We start from the raw sequence: 26,956 nt of genomic DNA on the forward strand, positions 1-26,956 counted from the left end.
AAATTCGAACTGTGATTAAATTTTCACCATGTTATCAAATTTAAATATTAATTAAATAAATCCAATATTACAGTTCAATACTATAAAATTTAAATAATAAAAAAAGGAATAACAGAAGTTTCTTTTCTTTTTTTAAAAAACTGTCCATCCCGTCTGCTAAAAAGTTATTGTGAAGCAGGCAGGTAAATTATTATTATTATTTCTTTCCTTTCTCAGACATTATGTCTGGTTAAAAATGGAAAGTGACGCAGACCTTGATCAACCGTGACTTCCTTTTAACTGTACGGTGTATGTTACATTGCATTTAGAAACTTTCTGGTAAATTGAACATGTATCAATAATTACAGATTTCTGTAGTTGTATGGGTGGATATTGTGTCATATGAATCCTGTAGTTTATAGTATAATTGGTATGATGTCAACTTTATCCTGATGCCACGTGTCCTTGACTTCTTCAGCCAGTTGGATGTATTTTTCAATTTTTTTCTCCTGTATATTTGTTGTATTGGGTATAGATATTTCAATTAGTTGTGTTAATCTCTTCTTTTTATTGGTGACTATGTTATCAGGTTTGTCATGTGGTGGTGTTTTATCTGTTATAATGGTTCTGTTCCAATATAATTTGTATTCATCATTCTTCAGTACATTTTGGGGTGCATACCTGTATGTGGGAACATGTTTTATTAGTTTATGTTGTAGGGCAAGTTGTATTATTTTTGCTACATTGTCATGTCTTCTGGGGTATTCTGTATTTGCTAGTATTGTACATCCGCTTGTGATGTGATCTACTGTTTCTATTTGTTGTTTGCAAAGTCTGCATTTATCTGTTGTGGTATTGGGATCTTTAATAATATGCTGGCTGTAATATCTGCTGTTTATTGTTTGATCCTGTATTGCAATCATGAATCCTTCCCTCTCACTGTATATATTGCCTTTTCTTAGCCATGTGTTGGATGCGTCTTGATCGAAGCATGGCTGTGTTAGATGATACGGGTGCTTGCCATGTAGTGTTTTCTTTTTCCAAGTTACTTTCTTCGTATCTGTTAATGTTACGTGATCTAAAGGGTTGTAGAAGTGATTATGAAATTGCAGTGGTGTAGCCGCTGTATTTATGAGAGTGATTGCTTTGTGTATTTTCTAGTTTCTGCTCCTTCTCTAAAGAATTTTCTTAAATTGTCTACCTGTCCGTAATGTAGGATTTTTATGTCGATAAATCCCCTTCCTCCTTCCTTTCTGCTTAATGTGAATCTTTCTGTTGCTGAATGTATGTGATTTATTCTATATTTGTGGCATTGTGATCGTGTAAGTGTATTGAGTGCTTCTAGGTCTGTGTTACTCCATTTCACTACTCCAAATGAGTAGGTCAATATTGGTATAGCATAAGCATTTATAGCTTTTGTCTTGTTTCTTGCTGTCAATTCTGTTTTCAGTATTTTTGTTAGTCTTTGTCTATATTTTTCTTTTAGTGCTTCTTTAATATTTGTGTTATCTATTCCTATTTTTTGTCTGTATCCTAGATATTTATAGGCATCTGTTTTTTCCATCGCTTCTATGCAGCCACTGTGCTTATCCAATAAGTAATCTTTTTGTTTCTGTTCCAAAAGCCATATTTATATCATTGCTGAATACTTCTGTTATCTTCAGTAATTGGTCGAGTTGTTGATTTGTTGCTACTAGTAGTTTTAGATCATCCATATATAGCAAATGTATGATTTTGTGTCGGTATGTTCCAGTAATATTGTATCCATAATTTGTATTGTTTAACATGTTGGCAAAAGGACTTAATGAGTCTCCTTGATATATTCCACGCTTAATCTGTATTGGCTGTGATGTGATATTATTTGAATTTGTTTGGATATTGAGTGTGGTTTTCCAATTTTTCATTACTATGTTCAATTTAGGATCTACTTTGTATATTTCCAATATTTGTAGTAACCATGAGTGGTGTACACTATCAAAAGCTTTTTGGTAATCAATGTATGCGTAGTGTAGTGACCTTTGTTTAGTTTTAGCTTGATATGCCACCTCTGCATCTATTATCAGTTGCTCTTTGCATCCTCGTGCTCCTTTGCAACAGCCTTTTTGTTCTTCATTTATAATTTTTTTTTTGTGTGTTGTATGTGTCATTAATTTTGGTGTAATGACTGAAGTTAATATTTTGTATATTGTTGGTAGGCAAGTTATGGGGCGACATTTTGCTGGGTCTGCTTGATCTTTAGGTTTCAGATAAGGTATTTATTATTATTATTATTATTATTATTATTATTATTATATTACTACTACTACTACTATTACTAAGAAAAATAAATTTTCTCCACACAACTGCATAATGTCATTGGACACAATATAAGCTTTATATTCCAATGTCATGTTCTGGATACACAAGAATGATATTGCATCTTACTGGAACACACACACACACACACACACACACACACACACACACACACACACACACACACACACACAAAGTATTGTATGTTTACTCCCTCTTGCCGCCGCCCCCAACCCACCCCCTTCTGTTTACAAAGGCTGAAGTTCTTCTGGTTACAAGAACAGTGCAATTAAGTAAAGCTATAGAATGAGGAGAAACTAGTTCCATCATCACTATTTTTTAAAAAAATTCTGTACTGCTTTTCTCTATAAATCACTTTTTAATGTGCTTTTTCTCTACAGATGTTGATTAAATCACTGCCATTTATTAGGAAAACAAATACAATCCCAACTAGTAAATGAATGAATTATGTATAAGTAATACAGCACTCCATGTTCTAATTAAATAATACGTAAAATAAGAAATTTTTTTATTGCCCACAAATCAAATGAAACTTCTATAACATTTGCTTACTGATATTCAATTAATTCCTAATGGAAGGAAAGAAGATTAGGATTTAATGTTTTGTCTACAATGAGATCATCAAGTGATGGATGACAAGCAAAACCACAGAGTGGAGAAGGATGTGGAAATCGGCCATGTTCTTCTCACAACAATTTACAGAAACCACAGAAAACTTTAATGTGGATGGCCCGTTAGGGATCTGAGCTGCCATACTCCTTGAGGCAAGTTGAGTGCCTTAGATCTTTCAGAATGCCACCCCCCCCCCCCCCCCCCCCCCAGTAGCAAATCAGGCATCACTTGCAGGGGACATAGTGACCGTTAAGAATCCATATAGAGTTACACCTTCAGATGCTGCCTATTATATTCTTTATTCATAGTTTCACTCTACAAATGATTGCACCAGCAGATGTTCACTGCCCTAATAGCACCACATTAATGGTTCAAAGCTCCACTTAGCATCATTATGAACACAGAATAGTCCCAAATGCCATTGGGACAATGCTGTGTCAATAGTAATTCAGAGCATACCTTTAAAACTTTCATGTGTTGCCATTAGGGCAATGGAAATCCCAAGCTGTTCCAATCTGTAGAGTCAAACCAGTAATACAGAATACAATACTCAGCCTTTGGCAGTTTGTCTTTACATTAATATGTAACGCTATCAACTACAACATTAACAGTAAAGTGAATGATGGAAAATTTAACAGAAGTAACTAATTGTTGTAAGAGCACAAAATTATTCACAAAATATACTTCTTATATTAAATAATTACACAGCCTTATACTATTGTCCCAGTAAACACAAAGTAGCTTGATACATATTCACCACGACATTGAAGTTCCAAGAAAGAATCAATTATATACAACTCATTGAAAGTTAAAAATATGAAAAAAGACTAACATAAAAGATGCACTTACTATTAATACTAAAAGTCGAAGTTTGGTGACTATGGGTGAAGCAATTATCGATTACAGCACTCACACAGAAGCTTTAACCTAAAATAGGTCAGATGGGCCATGCAATTTCACTATACTTACACTCTTGTGTTATTATCAGCATTGCCAAGCATCAGCATAGCAGAGCCAACATCAGGGCCACAGCGTGCGAGGAAACCAAGTGCCGGGTCGTTTCTCATAGCAGGGTAGCATTCATAACCATGTTTGTAGGTACCCACCAGAAGGGACCTATCTGCATCTGAGTCCCACCAAGGGACAGGGGGCTGATCACAATAGGGTGGGTATATCGGCAAGGCACTGTGAACATCAAGTCCCGGGGAACACAGGGTGCCTATCAATAGGTGATCTACCTAAGCCATGCCACACACTGCTGCATAAGGGTTAATTCAGACAGACCAGAATTTATATTACGAGTGAAATAGGCAAGTGCAGTATGTCATTTGGAAGAAAAATTATACCAACACAGCTCTTTCTGTAATGCTGCAATGCACCTTTATTTCTTAATTTCATTTATGCAAACACCATAGAAACTGAACTGTCTTATAAACTGTAGAGAAGTTATCATAGTCATAGTTCCAGAGGATGAAAAGGAGGAGTGTAAAAGGATCACATGTAAGTTACTTATCTATTTCTGCTTCTCGTAGCTACATGTGAATGGGAAGAAGAGCACATAATACCATTGTTCTCCAATTGTGACATCTTACTAAGCCTTCAGATAAATAAATCTTCTATATCTTTCAAGATGTCATTACTTCAAAATAAAATTTCTTGATAGTTAACAAGTGTGTGTGTGTGTGTGTGTGTGTGTGTGTGTGTGTGTGTGCGCGTGTGTAACTCATGTCAATTATTGCACTTTGTGATCTTCAAAAATAACTGGTTGCTCTCAAAATAAATACTAAGTTGTACAGTCATCAGTCTCTCACCTAGTTCAGTGCTGTCCACTTCCGTATTTTCAGATCTAATTTTTTTTGCACCTCCATACCAACACTACAGCCAATGTCCTCCTCAATCTTCACTGCACATTCTAATCTTTTTATTCAACTCCATTTTTTCACTTCCTTAATCTGGTCAAGGCAAGATTTATTTCTGAATCTTACAGCACAAGCGCTGCTAGCCAGGACTTTCAAATAGTGGTACTCAATAACTTTGTTTAATCATCTTTACTTTCCAATCCCCCTTCACTTTGTACTTCAGCTTTTTTCTTCATTATTAACATCCTTTGATAACACCAAATTTCAAATGATTAATTCTACCATTGACCATTTTCCGTTCTGCAAATTATTCTTTTTGAAATGGGTAGCTCGAGAACCAACTTCCATTCTAAGTTACTGTTCTACATTTGTATTTATCTTTTGCCAGAGGAAAACTTTTTCCACTAGTGTTGATACCTTCCTTGCTTTGGTGGAGTTGTATCATATTTCTTCCTAAATTATAATGACTACCACCACTTCTATTACGCTTAGCCACATTTTGTTTTGTCTCAACAATAGTAAATAACCAAGAAATCCTAATGATCATGCTGCACAATATGTGCCAAGAGATAAATAAGCTTATATAATGAAGATTGTATGTATCCATAGAATTAGAGTAAATTTTATCTTATTGGTTAACCATCTTTTCTATGCAAACAACTCACTGAAGAGCAAAGTGACTGTTTTGTTTATTCTTGTGCTCTTTCTGCCCGACAACAGTATAGTTGGTAAAAATTTAAGTAAAATCATCACCGACACGACTTAAAATGGGGTTAGTGGACAGGGGGGGAAAAAAAAAGAAAAAATTCCCTGATTTTTCCCAGCTCTCCCGGTTAAAAATACACTTTCTCTGTGTTAAGAGACAGTATACTTATCCTCTTAACTGTAAAAGTTATCTATCCTTTGAATGGTAGAAGTTTTATACGCTGGTGTAGAACTTATCTGCACTTTAGGGACTGAAACTCATAAAAAGAAAAAAATGTGTGTTCTGGAAGTATCTTCGATGCACAGCAACATGCATGCTGCATATTTTCACATTACAAAAGCATAAATATGAATTCCAAATACAGTGTGTTAGTATCCAAAGCACTGAAATCAAGACTGTGATGTGCTCTTGGCAGCCAATCACAGCTCAAGTCACCTTATCACATCAGCAAATGACAGCAGGTATTAGGAGCATACGACACTTGGTGTTGTCACCCAATAGCAACATCACTGTCAAGAACTCTAAATACACAAATAGGAAAAGTTCATGGTTTAAATTAATATACATATAGTATAGCTACAAGGAAAGCATCATACACAAATTTTCAGTAAAATTTTAAATGACGACAGATGTCCGGTCATGAATGTCTGACTGGACACAAATTTTTTTTAAGTGAATGGTCCTCAAATTGGTAAGTTTTGAATGTGAGCAAAAGACTTAAGAAATTCATCCCATGTTCTCACACTAACATAATTCATCTTGGGGGGGGGGGGGGGGGGGGGGGGGGGGGGGGGGGGGGGGAACGAAATTTACTTTGAAAGTAAAGTTTTTAAAAAACCATTCGCAGTATTTTCCTCCAATCTGTTTGAAATAGCTTCGTTTCAGTCATCGCCACAGTGCACCAGAAGATAGGCATTACTGTGCGTATGATGACGCAGGATGCCAATGTTTGGTGTTTGTTCTGCTCATACACCTTTTGTCTCATTTCTGTTTGGAATTTCATGCGTAGTGGGGCATCACGTGACCAAGTGCAGTGGTGTGGCATGTTGTTTGGAGGGGGCATACAGAGTTACTGTACTTAATAACAATTGCTTTACAATATCCTATTCAGATAAGGAATGCAAAATTACGAAGCAGTCCTTGGCACAATATTCATTTCAAAGCTAGAAGCTACAACTCAAGCATACTAATATTTTGCTATGTAATGACTTTGACATAGGTTTTTTTCCATATTTTGCAATACTATTATGTAGCATTTTCAATCAAATTTACATCCTCAGAGGACTGCAAAAAGCCAGTAAAAAGGAATGCAAATTTCTTGCAAAAATAATAAAAAAAGGTGGTTGTATGCACCAGAACTAAGAACAATGAACCTCTCATGACTTTTTCAAACTCTATAAAAATTAACAAGGTTACTTGTGAAGCCAATAAACTTTATAATTCACAGTTAATGTTCTATTCCAGGAGTAAATATAAAGCATTGTGGGGAGTTACATGATACAACACAGTCTGCTCCCAGTCTATAATTTACTGAGTAATTGAGATCTGTAAACTTTAGAATAATGCCAAGCCTAGAGGAGGTACCAGACAAGTGTTGAAACCTATTTTGTGACTGAAAAACTGTAGAGTTTCATGGAAGGTAGATATGCAAAATTCTGCTGAAGCTTTTCAGTGAGATTTTCGGGAATTTTATTGGAGTAACTTTACTGCACGATCTACCATTTGGTTTTTTATTACGGGATAATGCCATACACACCAGAAGATGAAAACGTGCTCTAGAAATTTGCAAACAGTGTGGAACCAAACATTTTGTTTCGAATAAATTTACTGCCTCTTGCAGGAAAGATTAGTAAAAGCTGGACTTCTCTAGCAAACCAATGAAAATAATTTCATTCTTCTGCAAAACAATTAACATTTGATAGCCAGTAACATGGAAATAACATAAAATCAGAAAACTTCAACTAATAACATATTTTAGTCTTCCACAGTCTTGTGAATATATTTTAATTCATTCAATAGCGCCCAACCACAGAAATTTGCTTCGTTTTCATTTGACCTGGGAGCTGTAAACGAAGAGAGAGAGAGAGAGAGAGAGAGAGAGAGAGAGAGAGAGAGAGAAGCAAAATCATTAAATGTAAAATGTGGGTCAGGTGGAGGCCAATCCCCATTACACCAGACTGCTCCATGCGTGTACAAATCTAGTAGATTGGGCAAACCAGAAAATTTTTTCATGGTATCATATGGCTGCTTGCAGCTATGGCCCACTGGCAATTGCTCCAACAAACCTAATTTAATCAGCTGTCATCCATTGCTCATTGAATGCAGTTTTTTTGTTATATATTATGTACATTTTATTGGTGTTTTCATCTCGTTTATATTTTATTGGTGTTTTCATCTCGTTTATATTTTATTGCTGCAGTATTATTCTGCAGCTGCAGGCTGAAGTAAAATTCTTTGTTAGAGTTCTTATAAGTCAAAATTACAGAAATATAACTCAAAATTAAAACAACGAAAAATTCCTGGAATTCTAAAAAGTTTCCAGATTTTTACCAATTTTCTTCTGGATGAAAAAATCCCGGGTTTTCCCTGGTAGTCTCAGGGTATATACACCCTGTTTAAACATACATCCTGCTTAAGATACACACTGGGATACGTAAATTTCACAGGAGAGGAGAAAATTACTGTTACACATCTTCAATGGTACAGATGGGAGATAGGCCTCATCACACTGCAAAGGAATACATAACTAAAAATTAATAAACATGTTAATACGAAAGGACCTGATGATGGGATCAAGCTGTTGAAATACACCAAAGACTGGTTGGAAATGACTGAAGCAAATATAAATATTTGCTAAATATTTTGAGAGTGTATTTCTTCTTAGTTTCCTTAAGCTCTCAAAAATGGGTAGTTCTTCAGGTAACACTTTGGCTGCTGAATTTTTTTTCTTAATATTTGAACAATGTTTAGTATACGGTGGAATAACAACAGCATGAAAATGATAAGACTGCTACTCTTCACATAGAGAAGGCACCAACTTGCAGACAGGCACGATGAAAAGAAAGACTGCTAACATATTTTAAGCTTTTGGACGAAGTTCTTCTTCCCAAATATAGAAACACACACACAGCCTCCAGGCACTGTGACTCTGACTGTGTCTTGAATGGAATGGGAAGAAACCCTAATAAATGGTACGAAGGGAAGTACTTCTGCTATGCACTTCACAGCAGTGTGTACATGTCAAACAGGATCTGTAGTTTCATCACACACACACACAACCCAATCATTTATGAAATTTCACATGAATAAAACTTCGATAATTTGGAGCCTATCCGAACAAAACTGTCTTGCTGTTATTAGTGAATGTCACATAACAGAAGACAGCACCAGTCAAAGATCAGGTAGAGACATCTTTACACCATTTTCATGCAAAATGTGTCCATATTTTGCGTGATGGTAGCTCCCGTGTCGAGAAAATTGCAACCCGACCTATACTCAGGTGCTGTCTTTTTTACACAAAGTTGTGGCACGATCTACACTTGCACATAGTCCCCAATGTGTTAGAGGTGTCTTTCTTAGAGATGTTACATACCAAAGGAAATTTTCTGGCACGAAATTTGCCTTGGATTGTCTTAAGAATCAAATTTCTGAACGCTAAATTTTGCATCTTGCACACAGAAATTAGTAATCAACTACTCCTATGGCAATCACTTTACGGTATAATTTCACCTCAACGATTTTTGTTTCATTAGAATTACATTTCTTGCCAAATTTGAATGCCCCAGGTGTGGTGAATACTGTATAAAATGTAAATAACTTATATCATCGAAACTACAGAATAAAAAGCAAAATTTCAAAGTTGACAAAAACTTCTGCTTCCTCAAAAAATTTTGACAGCTGATTTAAAAGGCTCCTAAAGAAGAATTGACTGTCAAAATATAACTAAATGAACAATTATTTATAAAATGTGTAGGCAGATACATACCCAATTTGAAGTGCATCTAAAGAAGTAAGGTGTGCAAGTTTTCAAAAACTGGACCACTTGCAATCCTACTTTTAAACAATGTACTTGATATGGCATTGTGTCATCAGTTATGATACTTTAATTTTGGTCTCATTTATCTTTAATTTGAATCTATCAATGGTAGCCTGTCCATATCACTGATCTCTACAGTATGATGAACATTTTCTTCTATTTCTACAATTGTCTCACCAAGATTAAAATTTGGTTATAGCAGTCAAAAGCAGTAGTCTATCAAAGCAAATATTATGACAGGGGGTATAAGCGGACTAGGAAAAAGATTCCTGGATTTTCTGGTTAAGAACACACTTTCTCCCAGGTGAAAACACGAGTTTTCTGAGTTAAGTGACAGTATATTTTCCCTTATCAATCCTTTTAATGGTTATGGTTTTATACAAGGGCTTAGAATTTCCCGGCACTTTAGAAAAGTGAACTTACGGAAAAAGACACGTTTTGGAAATATGTTTGATGTGCAGCGACAAGTATGCTGCGTATTTTCGTATTACGAAAGTACACACTGGAATTCCACCAAACACCGCATGTTACTTTCCGAATCACTGAAATCTAGATTGCGATGTGCTTTTGTAAGGCAAGCATAGCTCATGTCACCTGATCTCGCCAGCCGTTGACAGCGGATACTCAGAGCATAGGACACGTGATGTGGTCAGTCAACAGCAACATCACTTAAGTAGCAGGAACACACAAACAGGGAAAGTTAATAGTTTAAATTAATATACACAGTTTTAGTATAGGAAAAGCAAAGCTTTCCCATATAATATTGGTCTCCAAATTTAATAAGCTGCAAGAGAAGCTAAGCTTTCACATATAATGTTGCACTTTTTTTGCGCATGTTAAACTTCAAGATATGTCATACAAATGTGCCAGTAAAATTTTTAATAATGGCATAAATGTCTGATCTTCAGGGTTCGAAATTCTTCTAAATGGCTCATCATCAAAGAGCTAATTTTCAAAGTCAAATGCTCTGTGATTTAATAAGTTCATGGTACATTCTTGCACATGGTTCAACCTACATAAAAGGATATTTTCATTGAAAGTAACACTCTTCAAACCACTATTCACAAATATTTTCCCGCGACCTGTTAGAAATAGGATCATTTCAGCAGTTGCCAGTGAGCGCAGATAACAGGCGACACCACGCTTGCCCAGCTATCGTGACATAGGAAGCCCGTATGTAAGTACATGTAAAACACTGAAAGATCATACATTACGTCAAAAGAAACAAGACATCAGATGATACTCCAAGAGCATCGGAATTCTGTGAACCATATTAAAATGTGCACATTTAAAGTGCACATTTATATGTCCACATTCCCAATGAAGTACACCTCAACCTGATATTAAGCTTTTCAGTGTGGTTTTCGAGATGTAAATTTTCTTGGAGCACCAGTACTGTATTATATCATGTTTGGTTCTTTATTACGACATAATGCCATATGTCCTGGAAAATAAAAACGTGCACTTGAAATACAGCGAACAGTTTAGTTTAAACTAGACTGTACTGTGGAATTAAACATTTCATTTCAAATACATTTACTGCCTCTGTGGAAAAGGTTAATAAAAGTCAAATTTCTTTAGCAAACAGACAAAAATAACTTCATTGTTCTGCAAGGCGATTAATACTTGACTGTCAAAAAGGTGGAAATAAAATAAAATCTGAAACTAATGACATATTTTAGCCTTCAGTAATTATGTGAATGTATTTTAATTCACTTGATAGCTCCCAGCCACAGATATTTGTTTTGTTTTCATTTGACGAGAGAGTAAATGAAGGGGAAAAACAGCAAAATCACTAAATGTAAAAATGGGTCACATTGAGACTAAAAACACACAATCAATAGGGGATGGGATTATTTGTAATTGGGAGAACAACAACTCTTCCGAAAATTTGAACTCTTTATTGCTTATTTACTAATAACCTGCTGTTTTGTGTGATATACAATTAAATATAGGTTACGTAAAATCAATAAAGACAAGGGACAAGCAAGAAAGTACACAACCAAACACGACTCGCTAGCCTTTTTTTTCTCTCTAATCTTGCTACAGCTTTACATGGCGTGCTTTCCTTTCTGTGAAAGAATATATTACCTCATCAAAGTTCGTCAAATGTTTTGCTAAATGAAAAATCGAAATGTCATTATCTAACACTGAAGAAGCTTGGTTTCTCGATTGGATTACGTCTATTTTGTCACTGTCTGCTAGATAAAACAAAATAGGCCTTTCTAATATGGCAGCAATTTTGTAACACACACCAAATAAACGAGACTGTTTTGGCACAAATGGCCACTTTTATAACACGACAGAATATAATTTACGAAGTACCAATATCTAATGCCTATTAGGCCGACTACAAGCAAAAAGCTTTATGTCGGGAAATAGTTTCACATTTCATTCACACTTACCAGTTTCTCAAGCACGAAATCTAAAAGAAGTACTACAAAATTTTTGTACAATTTTGGAAGCATCTTATTCTTCCATAATTTGTGGGATGTCCCCGTTTCTTCTCCTTTCCCATTCTGACAAACAATCTTGTCATCACCAATTCTGTATCTATTCCCGCCATTGTCAAAATTTGTTCGCTGATTAACTTCCCCAACCCTGCCAGAATCACAGGTCTAGTTATCCCGCGATTATTTTCCGGTTAGGTGTTATTACGTGTTCGTACAACACATGTTCCTCATTACTTCCAAACTAGAACTTAAGCGGCTGCTAACTGGGGCTACACAACTGGTCCTTACTAGTGTAGCGATGTGGGAAAAAAATTTGTCAAAATTTCATTTCCTTGGATACACCGAGACGATAATATGCAATATTTCTCAGTCATTTATTTCCATTCTGGTAATCTGAATCTATGGATTTCGCTAGTAATTATAACAACATTGATAATTCACAAACCCTACCAGTCACATAATCAGACAGTGATTGTCATTCATCTGTTCGGCTTTACTCTGCTCAGCTCGTATAGCCTTGTCCCCGTTTGTCTGCAGAAAGTTTATTTCTAGATGTGACGAGGATTCTCCTCACCAGAGACATCATGTACACTATGCATGCATTCAAAAATCAACTTATGATTTGTTCAGAAATCGACTTCAAATGTGTTCAAAAGTGTCAAAAGCCAACCGGGAAGAGTTTCAAAATCATATGAATAATCGATAGACGTGCGCTGATGATAGGCATTTTGTGAAAGAAGTTTTTTTTCCTCAAGAACATGAATTTGGCACCCCCTTTTCCCAGTAGCATCTAGCTGCTTGCTGCGACTGCTTACACAGGCAACAGCCACATTCCTGTAGCCAGAAGCAGGATAATCTACTAACCAACTGCGCATGCACTTTTGTGACTTCACACTCATCGGAGACAATTTATTGTTATGAAGCACTGCAAAGTCTTCCTAAAGCCTTTGACACATTTTGCAGTTGACAGACGATTGCATGAGCACTGTGTGTGTCTTTGTATATGGCGCATATCCTTTGCAATTTAAGTTTTTCTTTTCTCGTTTATGTTTTATCGTTGAAGTATTATTTTGCAATAGTGGGATACAGTAATATCCTTTGTTAGAGTCTGTTCTTACCAGTCAAAATTACAAAAATTTAACTGACAACTAGAACAATGAAAAGTTCCCAGGATTTCAAAAAACATCCCAGCTTTTTCCCAGTTTTCTGCCGGATGAAAAAATTCCTGGGTTTCTCCCTGTTCTCCCAGTTGTCCCGAGTCGTATACACCCTGTATGATCAGTCTATCCTTCAATGCTGTCCCACAAAATACAACATACAAAAAATTCCATCATATTTGCAGAATGCTATTGAAACAATTAACTGAAAAGTGTTTCAACATTGCAGAAATTGTGCAAGTGCCCCAAAAGGCAACCAATGGAATTTAGGTGCAAAACACTAGCAGATAAGTGTTGAGACTACGCATCCCAATTTTATTTTGTTTATAGTAGTTATATAATTTTCCTGTTTTAGAAAAATATTAGGTAACTTCTATTTCTGAATAGGCTGATGTGTTGTTACAGCATTTGTGTCTGTGGTAAGGATGAAACAAATTGACTAAAGTAGATGAATGCATCAACTATCAAGAAATGCTTTTTTCAAGGAGAGAGAAGGCAAGGAAGAGAAAATAGCTTTTATATAAATGAAAGTTTTGACAGAAAAAGAAAACCTATTTTTCCACCATCACAGACCAAATGTTTCTGTTTTTGTAACTGCTACTGTCATTACACCCTAAAGGGGTTTTAATTTTCATAATAAACCTCTCTCTTTCATTACTGCCTGCAACTTTTTAAGTTAGTAAAATTAGCTGGAAAAAGAACCGACCAACTTCGAGTGTAAATAGCGAATTACACTTCTGTAACATACACCCAGGTATTTAACTAACCACAACTGCTCTTACAGGAAATCACAGCACAAATCCCTGACAAGTAATTAAACAGCAATCCCATGAAAGTATTATACAGTAAGGAAACAACTTCTCTCTGCTCCTACAATATCATCACTAAAAACAAGAAACAGTTTTTTTAAAGAAAACCAACAGTGATAGTGCATTGCAATCATTACACATGCGGCTCAGTTTCATAGAATTATACTCTCATTAAATTCTAATCTGTCTGATATGAAATTAAAGCACAGATGGGGTTATTGTTCAGAATGCTAATCAACTACACAAAAAAATAAAAACAGTTACAATGAATTTCAGCTATTGAATGAATTGGCAAAAACTTACAAAAATTAAAGAATACGTGTAAAACCAGACACTAGCTTGTAATTAAACTTAGGGTAACTATTTCCTTACAGCAAATTACACTTTAAGCATATAGGAGTGCAGCTTGGAATTCTAGATTTATAATTTATCTCCTACACATTTTATATGTGTTCAATCAGTGCCAACATGCAAATGTGCAAGGGTGGACAAGTGAAAGAAAACACACATTAGCAGAAACAATGAAAGCTTGTATACTAAAAAATTGAAAAAGAAAGCAAGATAAAGTATTAGTTTTGAACTGGTTGTTGCTAATCATACTCTATCACATTCGGCATGAAAAGAAGGTTCTGATAAAGTAAGACTTTCTGTTAACACATACAATCATTCTACAATCACCACTACCATTGTCTTGATGAGACACTTTCTGTTAACACATCCAATCATTCTACAATCACCACTACCATTGTCTTGATGGTCTACATTGCTGTTGCTGCTGTTACCACCACCACCACCCCACAAAACATTTAAATCAGCATTTACTTAACCCACTCTTTCTTATACGATATTCAGCTGCTTTATATAAAAAAAAAAGAGAGAAAGAAAGAAAAACCACCAACAATGATCTTGTCTCTAATACTGGTACACAATAATAAGAGAAGTCACTCCACTGAGCAACCGACTGATGACCATGCGCGTTCAGTGTGGCAACAAAAAATACACACTGATCAATGCACGTGCCCATACTAAGTAGAGCAACAAGAGAGACCCACAGTCTGCAGATAAATTCTGGTCAACCCTTGACAAAGTATTATCCAAAGTATTTAAGGATGACATCAAACGTCTTACAGGAAATTTCAATGCACAGATCGACAGGGGGTGGGGGGTGGGGGGGGGGGGGGCGACGGCATAGGAAACCAGCTGCAAAGTATCTAGCGGGGGATTGAGGGGGGGGGGGGGTGTATGAACTGATTCAGCTGGGAAGAGCATCATCATGAAGCCATTGAATCCTCTCCTGATACAAGCTGACCCACCCACAACTGTGTTAACTAGTTTCTGGTTATCCTGGATGCTGGCACTGGGACAGAGTTTACATCTTACCTGCTTCTATTGGCGACAGATTTGCAGTACCTTAACATTACACCCACAGCTTGTAGGCACATGGGCCATGTATGAAAAGCACTGCCCTGTTGAAAAATGGCACCATGATATTGTCACAAGAGATGTAATATATAAGGACAGAGGATGTCTGATTTACCACTGTGTTGTCAGTTCTCTCAGTCACTGCCAGGTATGACTTCTTGTCACATCTGATGGCTCATCACATCATGTCGACAATAATACTGCTGTCTCTCCAAAAACATTGGAAGGGGCACCTCCCCAGGAAAAGGGTTACAATGTGGTTGGTGCACAATACAATAATCTTTCCTTGGGGTGGAAAGCCATGGTCAAATGAAAACTTGGCATCACCCTTTCAAGGGGTGTCAGGAGCTGGTAACAAGGCCCAACAGAAGTACACATTATCTACATGTTCTTCATAGATCACTTAACATCTGATACTATTCACATCCCTTATATCCACTACAAAGCTTGAAATACTAAACTTGAACAACACTAATGCAATATGTTTCTTAAAGTTTTCACAGTGGATTGAATATTCCATCAACTTTATGGTCTGCATCTGAGATACAATTAATTCTTGTTCTCAGACTGACAATCTTTCGGCATTCCAAGGTGAGGCACATGCAACATTTTTTTTAACCATTTTCAACATTACTGTTGAGTATTTGTGCACGTGTCAGAGAGAACACTGTTCATAAGAAGGGCACAAGTCATAGTTAAAATGCTTTACACCTCTAAGAGTAAAACAAGTGCAAAGTCACTGAACCCACAGTGCTTTAGAAATATTTAGTTATTTATTATGGACAGCATACATTAAAACAATATTTCCTTTAAGAGTGCAGACATGAAATGAGGGGTTTGCTTAATTTGTCGGGCTGACACTGCGCTTATTTTGTTTTACTGGTAGATGCATAAAGTTCTATTTACGACTGATGCTGTTGTTACTAACAGTGTTGTCTCTGATGGAAGCATGATTACTTCACAGTGTTGTGTAAACTGATTTAAAAACTTTGCAAGAAACTCATCTTGAGAAAGGCTGAGAGATTGTCAGCTGAAACATCACAAAAAGAATTAGTAATATCACAGAGGTATGTCTGAAAGTTCATGAAATGCAAAACTAATGTACTCTGGTGGATATGTCATGAGTGATTGCAGTTCTAATCATTTATCATTTATAGGTCTGTCAATGTTGCATTCGTGGCAAATGAATCTGCTCCAGTCCTGAATCCCTGCACCATTACACCAACAACCTGAAAACAGCTTTTGCATCCCGCAACCACCCTCCCGACCTGGTACAGAAGTAGATAACCAGAGCCACTTCCTCATCCTCTCAAACTCTCACAGAAGAACCCCAAAAGTGCCCCACTTGTGACAGGATACTTCCCGGGACTGGATCAGACTCTGAATGTGGCTCTCCAGCAGGGATACGACTTCCTCAAATCCTGCCCTGAAATGAGATCCATCCTTCATGAAATCCTCCCCACTCCACCAAGAGTGTCTTTCCGCCGTCCACCTAACCTTCGTAACCTCTTGGTTAATCCCTATGAAATCCCCAAACCACCTTCCCTACCCTCTGGCTCCTACCCGTGCAACCGCCCCCGGTGTAAAACCTGTCCTATGCACCCTCCCACCACCACCTACTCCAGTCCTGTAACCCGGAAGGTGTACACGATCAAAGGCAGAGCCACGTGTGAAAGCACCCACGTGATTTACCAACTGACCTGCCTACACTGTGACACTTTCTATGTGGGAATGACCAGCAACAAACTGTCCATTCGGATGAATGGACACAGGCAGACAGTGTTTGTTGGTAATGAGGATCACCCTGTGGCTAAACATGCCTTGGTGCACAGCCAGCACATCTTGGCACAGTGTTACACCGTCCGAGTTATCTGGATACTTCCCACCAACACCAACCTATCCGAACTCCGGAGATGGGAACTTGCCCTTCAATATATCCTCTCTTCTCGTTATCCACCAGGCCTCAAACTCCGCTAATTTCAAGTTGCCGCCACTCATACCTCACCTGCCATTCAACATCATCTTTGCCCCACACTTCCGCCTCGAATTACATCTCTGCCCATACTCTTTGCCTTTAAATGTGTCTGTGTATGGATGGATGGATACGCGTGCGAGTATATACCTATCCTTTTTCCCCCTAAGGTAAGTCTTTCTGCTCCCGGGATTGGAATGACTCCTTACCCTCTCCCGTAAAACCCACATCCTTTTATCTTTCCTTTTCCTTCCCTCTTTCCTGCCGAAGCAGCCGTAGGTTGCGAAAGCTCGAAATTCTGTGTGTGTGTGTGTGGTTTTATTTATTGTGTCTATCTACCGGCGCTTTCCCGCTTGGTAAGTCTTGGAATATTTGTTTTTAATTTTATATATATATATATATATATATATATATATATATATATATATATATATATATATATATATATATATATATATATATATATATAAGTTACATTTACATCTGACCACATGTCCTTGGTGATCACTTTTTTCATCAGGCAACTTACTTATATTCTACATCAACCATTCATATTCACACTGTTATTTATTTATTTTTAAATCAAGAACTAAATTCCCTTCTGCTTACAGGTAAAAAATTAGAGATCATTGTCTTTCCTCAGCAATTAACCGTCTCAGTAATGGATAATAATAATATTCTCCCCCCCCCCCCCCCTTCCAAGTTCTCTTATTAACGTCTAGAGGAAATAGGGAGGGATGCACAATGAGTTGTTACAATAAATTGATCTACATTAATGCTTGAAATGATCACATCTCACATTTTAGGTATTCTGAAATACTCACGCAACACACTAAGTTGAAGCCTCTAATAAATTAAATCCTTTTTGTTCTGCGCCCTTACCAAACAATCTTTAGCCCGGAGCAACTTAAACTTCTAAACAATGAAACTTACTGTGGAAATTATGGGTTAAAAACATCGGAAACAATGACTAAATACGTAAGAGTAATCTTCTAGTGGCAAAGATATCAGAGACAACTACAAAGCAAAATGCACCATCTCACTGCGAGTCTACTTTTCCGTATAACTATGAATGGCAATAGTTATTCACAAAAAGCACAAAAAAGCATCAGTTTACAAGTTTTGCAAATAGTGTAATTGTTTCAAACTGCTTGTATAGCAAATATAAACACTCCATCCTCAGTGAAGAAATCAACCAAACATCAACTCAAAATACTCAGCTAACACCCCTGTTCACGTATGCACGAGCCCGTTTTCATCAAAAAAGTAACAGCATGCGAAAGTGGTGAATCTGTGTATATTTGCATGAACAACAAATAAATGCTACCTATGAATCACTCTTCTTTAATAATAATAATAATAATAATAATAATAATAACAATAACAACAGACATTAATACTTTATATCTTTCTGTCTACTTGTTACTTCATTTCCATATTCTACCAAGCACCAAAAAGCAGAGCCATCTAGCACAACAAAGTGAAACATTTTTCAATCAATTTTTTACTAAAGAATTCTGTGGGAAAGGACATGCACTTGCTTTATGTAAACTTACCTAACATGGACACCATCATTAATATGTTGCACCAGATCACCTATAATCTCATGCTTTATATAATAAAGCATTCGAACACGTAACAGTATCCTGCAAGCAAATAGCGCTTTTAGTTATTTGAATGCACTGACAATTTAACTGCACAAAAAATATTATTTCTACCAAAACTATTGGATCTTGTAAGCAAAATATCAACAGTGACAGAGATATTGCTACTGAAGTGACAAAATAATTTTCAGGAATCGGTGCTATACACTAGTTGATTTTTTATTTTCTGAAAGTTAGATGCAATATTAAAGGAAGGTTCACTCTTCTTAATGGAAGAACTGGATGTACAGGAGTCCTTAGAAGGCAGTGTCCATTTGTACCTTTTTATCATCCCCAAATTTTTTGTTTTCTGTTCATTCATCTACTTCAGTTCCAAGAGTAATATCCAAAACCTTCCTTCAATCAGCAAATTCAAGTGAAGTGCTGACCCTGTATAAAGCTTTAGATGCCATAGCAGTCTCAGTCTACTAAAATGGAGGAATGTGCTTTTAGTGTAGCGAGTTCCCAGAACAAGATGCTTTTTGTCTTGTATAGCACTGGCATAATCTTCAGTTTGTTATTTTGCTGGAAATATGACACACTCATACTTAAAACTTTGCCCTCAGCACGTCTCATACAAATTTATTCGCTTGGCGCCAGAAACACTAATTCGGATTACTTGGCTTGTCACCGGCCGTTCTTGACATTATCGGGAGATTGTAAATTGTTACGTTTTACTGATCACATCTTTAATTCTCTTAAGTTCTCAACCCTGTTCCCTAGTTTCATGAAATTTCGAAGATATACATACATAAATAAATACAAAATCTGTTTGTTTCATATATATATATATATATATATATATATATATATATATATATATATATATTAAAAACAAAGATTCCAAGACTTACCAAGCGGGAAAGCGCCGGCAGACAGGCACATGAACAAAACACACAAACACACACACAGAATTACGAGCTTTCGCAACTGGCAGTTGCTTCGTCAGGAAAGACGAAGCAACTGCCAGTTGCGAAAGCTCGTAATTCTGTGTGTGTGTTTGTGTGTTTTGTTCATGTGCCTGTCTGCCGGCGCTTTCCCGCTTGGTAAGTCTTGGAATCTTTGTTTTTAATATATTTTTCCCATGTGGAAGTCTCTTTCTGTTTTTTATATATATATATATATATATATATATATATATATATATATATATATATATTTTTGCATTGTCTTTGGTACTTAGCATTTCTCTTTCAGTCTGTCAACCAGATCATTATGAGACGTACACGATGTAGTGGCAATCTCCAAGTTATACTCCGCGAATTCATCTACAGATACTTAGTGTATCTAATGTGTGAAGAGTCTAACAAATCTATGGGCTCTAATGAATCAAAACTTGTCATGTGGCTCTACCACCCACTTCTCGGTCTCATTTCATGGAATACAGCCAGATATGCATTACATAATTGGTGGAAACACTACTTATTGGAATCCTTTTTAGCTCCACAAGGAATTTTAAACCGTTCTTATCTTAGGTATGCAATTTGATACTTCATTATAACCAATTTTGTGGTCATGTGAACATAATATCTTGAGCAATTTAGATCTCTTATTTACTACGGTCAAATGGTTAGTGCACATTCTTCTCCAATATGACTTGAATACCTGGAACAGTATGTATTCAACTTATTCCAAATGAATGAATATTTCACTATGAAGATGTAATAAAGTCAAAAGTACTTTGCCACTCACACGTTAAGGAGATGCGTTTAAAAATAAATACACAGAGATCAATAATATTCAAGTTTTCTACACTTCTCAAGTAGGATTAAATTATTGATGCTGTACAGATGAAAATTTGCTTCAAAGATTGGGTCAAGAGTCAGAAAGGACACAGAAAGTGGCAATTAAATGAGAAAGAACTAACATTCTCAATTCAGATACTATACTGTTATCATAATACATGGCAGACCGTTTGATTTGATTTATTTATTCATCTTAGCATCACCTCACAACGATGTACGATTTGTCATTATAATACAATGAAAATAAATACCCCAACTTTCCTACAAGATTATAGCTCAAGATATATCCACACACAAAACCTATGTTTTTAGGATAGGTCAGGTGGTCAGCTGTTTTGTTGAATGAAACAATTCCAGCAGTGTCTGAAATGACTTAGGAAAATCTACATCAGGATGGCTGCAAAGAGCGAACTCCATCCTCCCACAGTGGACAGTGTCTTTAGCAACTGCACTCCATCATTCAGTTAGGGACTAACGTATATTCTGAAATTCCTAATATTTTTTGCAAGCTTTCTAGGGATTAATTCGCACTACATCATGCCAAAATCTTTCACAATATGTTTATGAGATAGCATAGATACCACCAGCAATGAAATGAAACAAGATGGAATGTCCATGTAAACGATGAAAGTGATAAGAAGCGGGCAATCCAGGTTCGAATCCCAGACCAGCACAAATTTTCATTGTCCTCATTCCATTCTACAGCTGATGGTAGTCATTATTCGTAATTGTGAATTCATTTTATGTGTTTTGTAATGCCTGTGGTCACTGCAGTGCATTGTCATCAGAATAACACAGGCACTGAAATACCAAAGCTAAGCACTGTCAGGCTGGGCTAGCACCTGGATGGGTTACCATCCGGTCTGCCGAGCACTCTTGGCCGGCGGGTGCCCTCAGCCCAAATGAGGCAAACTGAGGAGCTACTTGATTGAGAAGTAGCGGCTCTCGTCTCGTAATCTGACATAAGGCTGAGAGAGCGGTGTGCTGACCATATGCCCCTCCATACTTTAATCCAGTGTTGCCTCTGGGCTAAGGATGACTTGGGGGCCGATTGGTACCTTAGGCCTTCATGGCCTCTTTGGACAGAGTTTAGTAATTAAATAGAAAACAAACTTTTAATAATGAAACTAAAGAGTGATGCACTCCCCCTTCTAAATTAATGTTGATGCTTTAAAATGTTTGTAGGGCACTTATGGCAACCAGCATTGCATAGAATTTACCACAAGGTTTCTGACAAATACTCATTATGAGCTTTGCTTTGGTGACTTAAAATTCTACTACTATTGCTATTGCTAGTTCCTTACTGTCAATTCTATAAGCTAACTTCTTTTATGAAGCATGTTCCCTCATACTCTCACTTTCACTGGTGAATACAGCAATGTAACATGGTGGTGATGTTCCATCTTGAGTTAACGTAACACTACTCTACAAGACCTGATGTGAAAGTCTGTTCACATTTAGTGTGAACTGACATTCATCCTACTGTAGCACTGCACAAATGATATTAATGTTAGGCACCCATAATGGAAGATGCATACCTGAATGACATGGCAAGTGGTGTAGCATGAAGCACACGTATAGCTTGCAACTTCAGATGAAACATATACAGCACGATGGAGCAGCACCTACTGGGCTGAAACGATGTAACAGACACCTGGCATGCCACACCACTGTCAGATGAATGCAACATATTCCACTTTGTGACACACACTTCGTCTATGCTACTGACAGTTTACGAGTTCAATATTCATTTTTGTTGGTCTAGTGGAAAGGTACTCGGCACAAATAAAGCACAAGAAAGGACTGCTAATGACATGTCATGGATAGGTACAGTAATTTGAATTCATTTAATCTGTTTGCGGAAAAGAATGAAGAAAGAACTAAATAGAATTGACATAAATGAGGTTTTATATAAGACATACACGTAAGTCTTTTTATTGAATGTATTATCAGGCCCTTTTGATATGTAGCTGTATACATACTCCACCTGGGTGAAGACAGACAGTACAGCATTATTACTCAATTTGACAGCGTTGTTTCCAGACCACTGCTGGTTTTCTAGTTTTCAGAGTAAGTTCTCAACAGGATGGCCTATATTCTGCTGCACAGATGACTTACAATATGCAACATCATGAAACCATATAACATTATGAAACAAACAGTGTGAACCATCATATATTAATTTGCATATGTTCTCGTGCCATTGCTTGGCGAGATTTTTCACCTGTCCAATTACATTGTAAGTTCACAAATTGAATATTTTCATTGATATATTAATTTTATTGATGCCACAATTTGTTGCATGTCCAATCCCCAGATCTTTGACAATAACATACCAGAAGAAAATTCTACAGCTCTTTTCATCCTGGATATCTGTAATTAAATATAAAATAATGAAAGTCCAAGTTAAAATATCAACAATAATATGGAAAGGACAGACTGGTGCTTACCAAAACGATGAGATGTTGAGTTGCAGACAAGCATGATAAAAAGGCTGTCACATATAAACTTTCGGCAAAATCCTCCTTCAGGAAAAAGTATACCACTCCACAATCCAATTTAACATTGATTGCTCGGTGAAACTTTTGTTAGACAATGTGTGAACAAAAACAGTAAGTGAATGTTTCATAAATGAAACTGTTAGCGCAGACATGAAAATCTGACGCATATAGTACGCAGCTCACTCTGCTGCTGGATTGCAATTGTCTATCTCTACTTATAAAAAGAAAATGAATTTTAATGCAATGTTAACTCCAAAATGTGTCAGCAGCTGACTTCATAAACCACACATACAAAAGAAAAACACAAGCCACAACTCCGAGTAGCTTGTGTGACAATGGCATCTGAGCATGTGGCAGCTGATCACCACATGTATGAAGTATGTACTCAAGACTGGAAATAGGTTGGCTCTTGCTTCCAGAGTTAAAACCAATTCGCAAATGTTAACTGTATTTCATATCCCGCAATGTACGATCTAAAATACACAAAAAGTAAATTGGCCACCAATTATATTTTATCATAAATTTTTTGCAACATGCACAGTAGTTTAAGTACCGTAACAACTGTAACCAATAACAAAAAGAGAACAAGTTCATTCCCAAGCTGTAATGACAGACTACAGAGCGTGAAAGGACAATTATTGTTTATCAAACAGTTTGCTCAAATCTTATGAGAGAGAATGCCTAGTGAACAACTCACACAGGTTCCAAAATTGAGGTTTTTAATTTTTTTATTTGAAAGTAAATATTTTACAGAGAAACTACAGAATTGTGTAGCTTTGCTTCCTTCAGACAAAACATTCAATAAGTTGAATAGGGCCAGAACACCTTCACCGTCCAAAGAACACATGGTGCGAAGTTACTATTGTTGACATTGAATCACACACATACCACACCAATGCCATTCCATGGGTCATGTCACACCATGTCAGTAGGTGCCCTTCTTAACACACAAGACCGGTCACGTTAGGCACATAACTGATACCATACATGCCATCACTACTTATAGAAACAGTTCACCAGTTGTGTCCCTCCTAAACACATTTCCCTCCCTGTGCATTTTGACTTAAATCTGCCCAATTCACTTCCGAGTAGTCAGCTTCAACACAAGATGCAGCCCAAAAGTAGACACAAACACACAAATTTTACAATATCTAAGGAGTAGTTATCATAGAGAAAACCAAATAAAGAGTTATTTTGTCATGCAGTTATTAAATTAACAATTTCTGAAATGCAGTTAGTGACTTTGTTAATGTACTTACATAATAATTTATTGCAAAAAGATCATCTAATTACTAAATTATTCATATTATTGGTTTTAGCAATTTAGTGCCATCTTAATATGTGATAATTACTCCACTAATGGCTTCTTCAAGATGTATGGGAATTGAATTACGTGTGGTGAATGTCATGAAATCGATAAAATATGTCAATGAATTAAACACAATGCCATCACACATTCAACAACGTATTTTACCCCATTCCATGAAGTTAAGAATGCATAGAACACATGTGTTTGGTTGGTTGTGGATTACTCACATCTGAAGGTAAGAAACTGCCGAAACTGGCATTGTGAATGAAGTATGTGATTGTGACTTAAAAAAATAATTATGTAACACTGATAAGCTCAAGTGCTTCCATAAACAATACGTCAACACTTAGTGTGTTAATATTTCTCATTGTGTACTATTACCTAACACACTATTACAGAAAAATCCTCCTTACTTGTTTGCATGTCGACTTAGGTGCTTTTTATAATTGCTTTCCAAAAGAATGTCACCATCGTATTTCTCATGGCGACTCCAATCATTCATTTCTCCAATTTCATTTTGATTTGAAGATCTCCCATCCTTCTTGAAAAATTTTTTATTTTTCCTTCCACGGGGTATTGGTGTATTAAGTCCTAAAGTAAGATCACAGCATACCATTATAAAACAAAGATTATCTTTCAATTTAGAACTAAATTTTAACAACTTGTCATTGTGTTTCCCTTCACTACATACCCATGTGATTCTTCTGCACTCTTGTTTCTCCGTTTTCCGATGGTGTAATCAGATCCCAAATAAAACTCCTGATTTTATCATCACCTCTGTAGTATCTCAAGCAATAAAGTAACTGAAAAGGTTACAAGTAACTATGATCAGTTGTTTGTACCACTTAACAGTCAAGAAAATGTCATTGCAAATGAAATCAGTTCTATGTCTGAACTCATAAAGAAATTGATATTCTTTCAGTATTAGCATGGCAAGTCATCATTAAAAACAATGAAAAAATAATTTAATAATTTCCATGAAACTAAGAGACATATTTAATTTCACCCATAATCAGAGAGAAATGAGGTCACAATTAAAATTAAATAATTGACAGAATTTTTGGTTCAACCAACTTCAGCCACCTAAAAATCTGAAAAGTTAAATCAATTATCAACTAGAGACTCACTGTTTAGAGACACAGAACACACATCTCTTTGGTGGGGGGAGGGGGAATAAATAAAACTGTTAATGGGGAGGGGGGGGGGGGACCACTGGTATAGGACTGAGGAGCCATGGCAGAGAATTAGGAGGTTATATGGGAACTCTTGGTAACATTATGAAGAAAGGCATGAGAGGTGATTCACGACAAAAGAAGAAGAGAAGAGAAATACAAGTTATAATGACTGGGAGCACAGGTCACCACTGTCTTGACAGGGCTTTCTCTTTCCAACTGAACAGCCTCCTGAGCTGTTCATTATTGCAGTATCTATAGCCTCAGTGAACTTCAAGCATATTTCTTAATTCCTTAGAACTTCCAGACCCCACTTCTTTGAACAGAGATTCTTTCCGATTAGCCTCTTAAACTTCAGCCAACTCTTCATCATTACTACATTGTGAGCCAAGAGTCTATTTGCTTCTGGGTATGCCTTACAACCCAATATCTGATTTTGGAATCTCTGCCTGACCATGATGTAATTTAATCTTTCTGCATCTCCCGGCCTTTTTTTTTTTATTTATTTATTTTAAAGGTATAAAGTTTCCTCTTGCTATTCTTGAATAGTGTGTTCCTTATTATCATCATCTGAAATTTATTGTATAACTCAATTAAGTCTTTCTCATTCCCACTGCCATACCCAAATTCGCCCACAACACTTTCTTTTATCACTATTACAATCACATTCTTATCCCCCACGACTATTAGATATTCATCTCCTTTTATTTACCAAATCCGCCATTAAATATCATCATATCCCCCCCCCCCCCCCATCCTCTGCTTATGACATTAGCACATATACCTGAGCTATTGTTGATTGTTGTCAGTGTTGTTTGCTGCTGATTCTGCTGAGAACAACTAACTGAATTATTCACACTAACCCACTCTGTACCCCAACTCCTATTCATAACAAATACTACTTCCATTATACCACTTCCTGCTGCTTTTGATATTACCATACACTCGTCTGACCAGAAATCAGTGTCTTCTTTCCATTTCACTTCAATGTCCCCCAATATATCTACAGTGAGCTTTACCATTTTCAGATTTTCTAGATTTCCTATCAAGCTCAAACTTCTGACATTCCATGCCCCCACTCTTAGAATGTTACCCTTTTATTGGTTATTCAACCTTTTTCCCATAACGGTCACCTCCACCTTGGCAGTTACCTCCTGGATATCCGAAAGGGCGGGGCATAGGGTGGAGGCATAGTCTGGACTTTTTAGCCAATGGAGAGAACATCATGACACTTTTTGTTACAGGCCACGTGTTCTATTGATGCT

General features: G+C 36.6%; 1 protein-coding gene across 1 annotated transcript in view; it reads right to left on the reverse strand.

Moving 5' to 3' along the window:
* LOC126337009 (chromodomain-helicase-DNA-binding protein 7) overlaps positions 1-26,956 on the reverse strand; it is a gene marked incomplete at its 3' end in the record, with an annotated part of 254,459 nt that overhangs the window by 65,094 nt on the left and 162,409 nt on the right. Inside the window, 4 exon segments of the mRNA XM_050001259.1 lie at positions 3,877-4,092; positions 18,878-18,967; positions 24,933-25,110; positions 25,211-25,322. Of these exon segments, the coding sequence (XP_049857216.1) occupies positions 3,877-4,092; positions 18,878-18,967; positions 24,933-25,110; positions 25,211-25,322 (596 nt within the window).

This window comes from Schistocerca gregaria, chromosome 2 (genome assembly GCF_023897955.1).
Source record: "Schistocerca gregaria isolate iqSchGreg1 chromosome 2, iqSchGreg1.2, whole genome shotgun sequence".
NCBI lineage: Eukaryota > Metazoa > Arthropoda > Insecta > Orthoptera > Acrididae > Schistocerca > Schistocerca gregaria.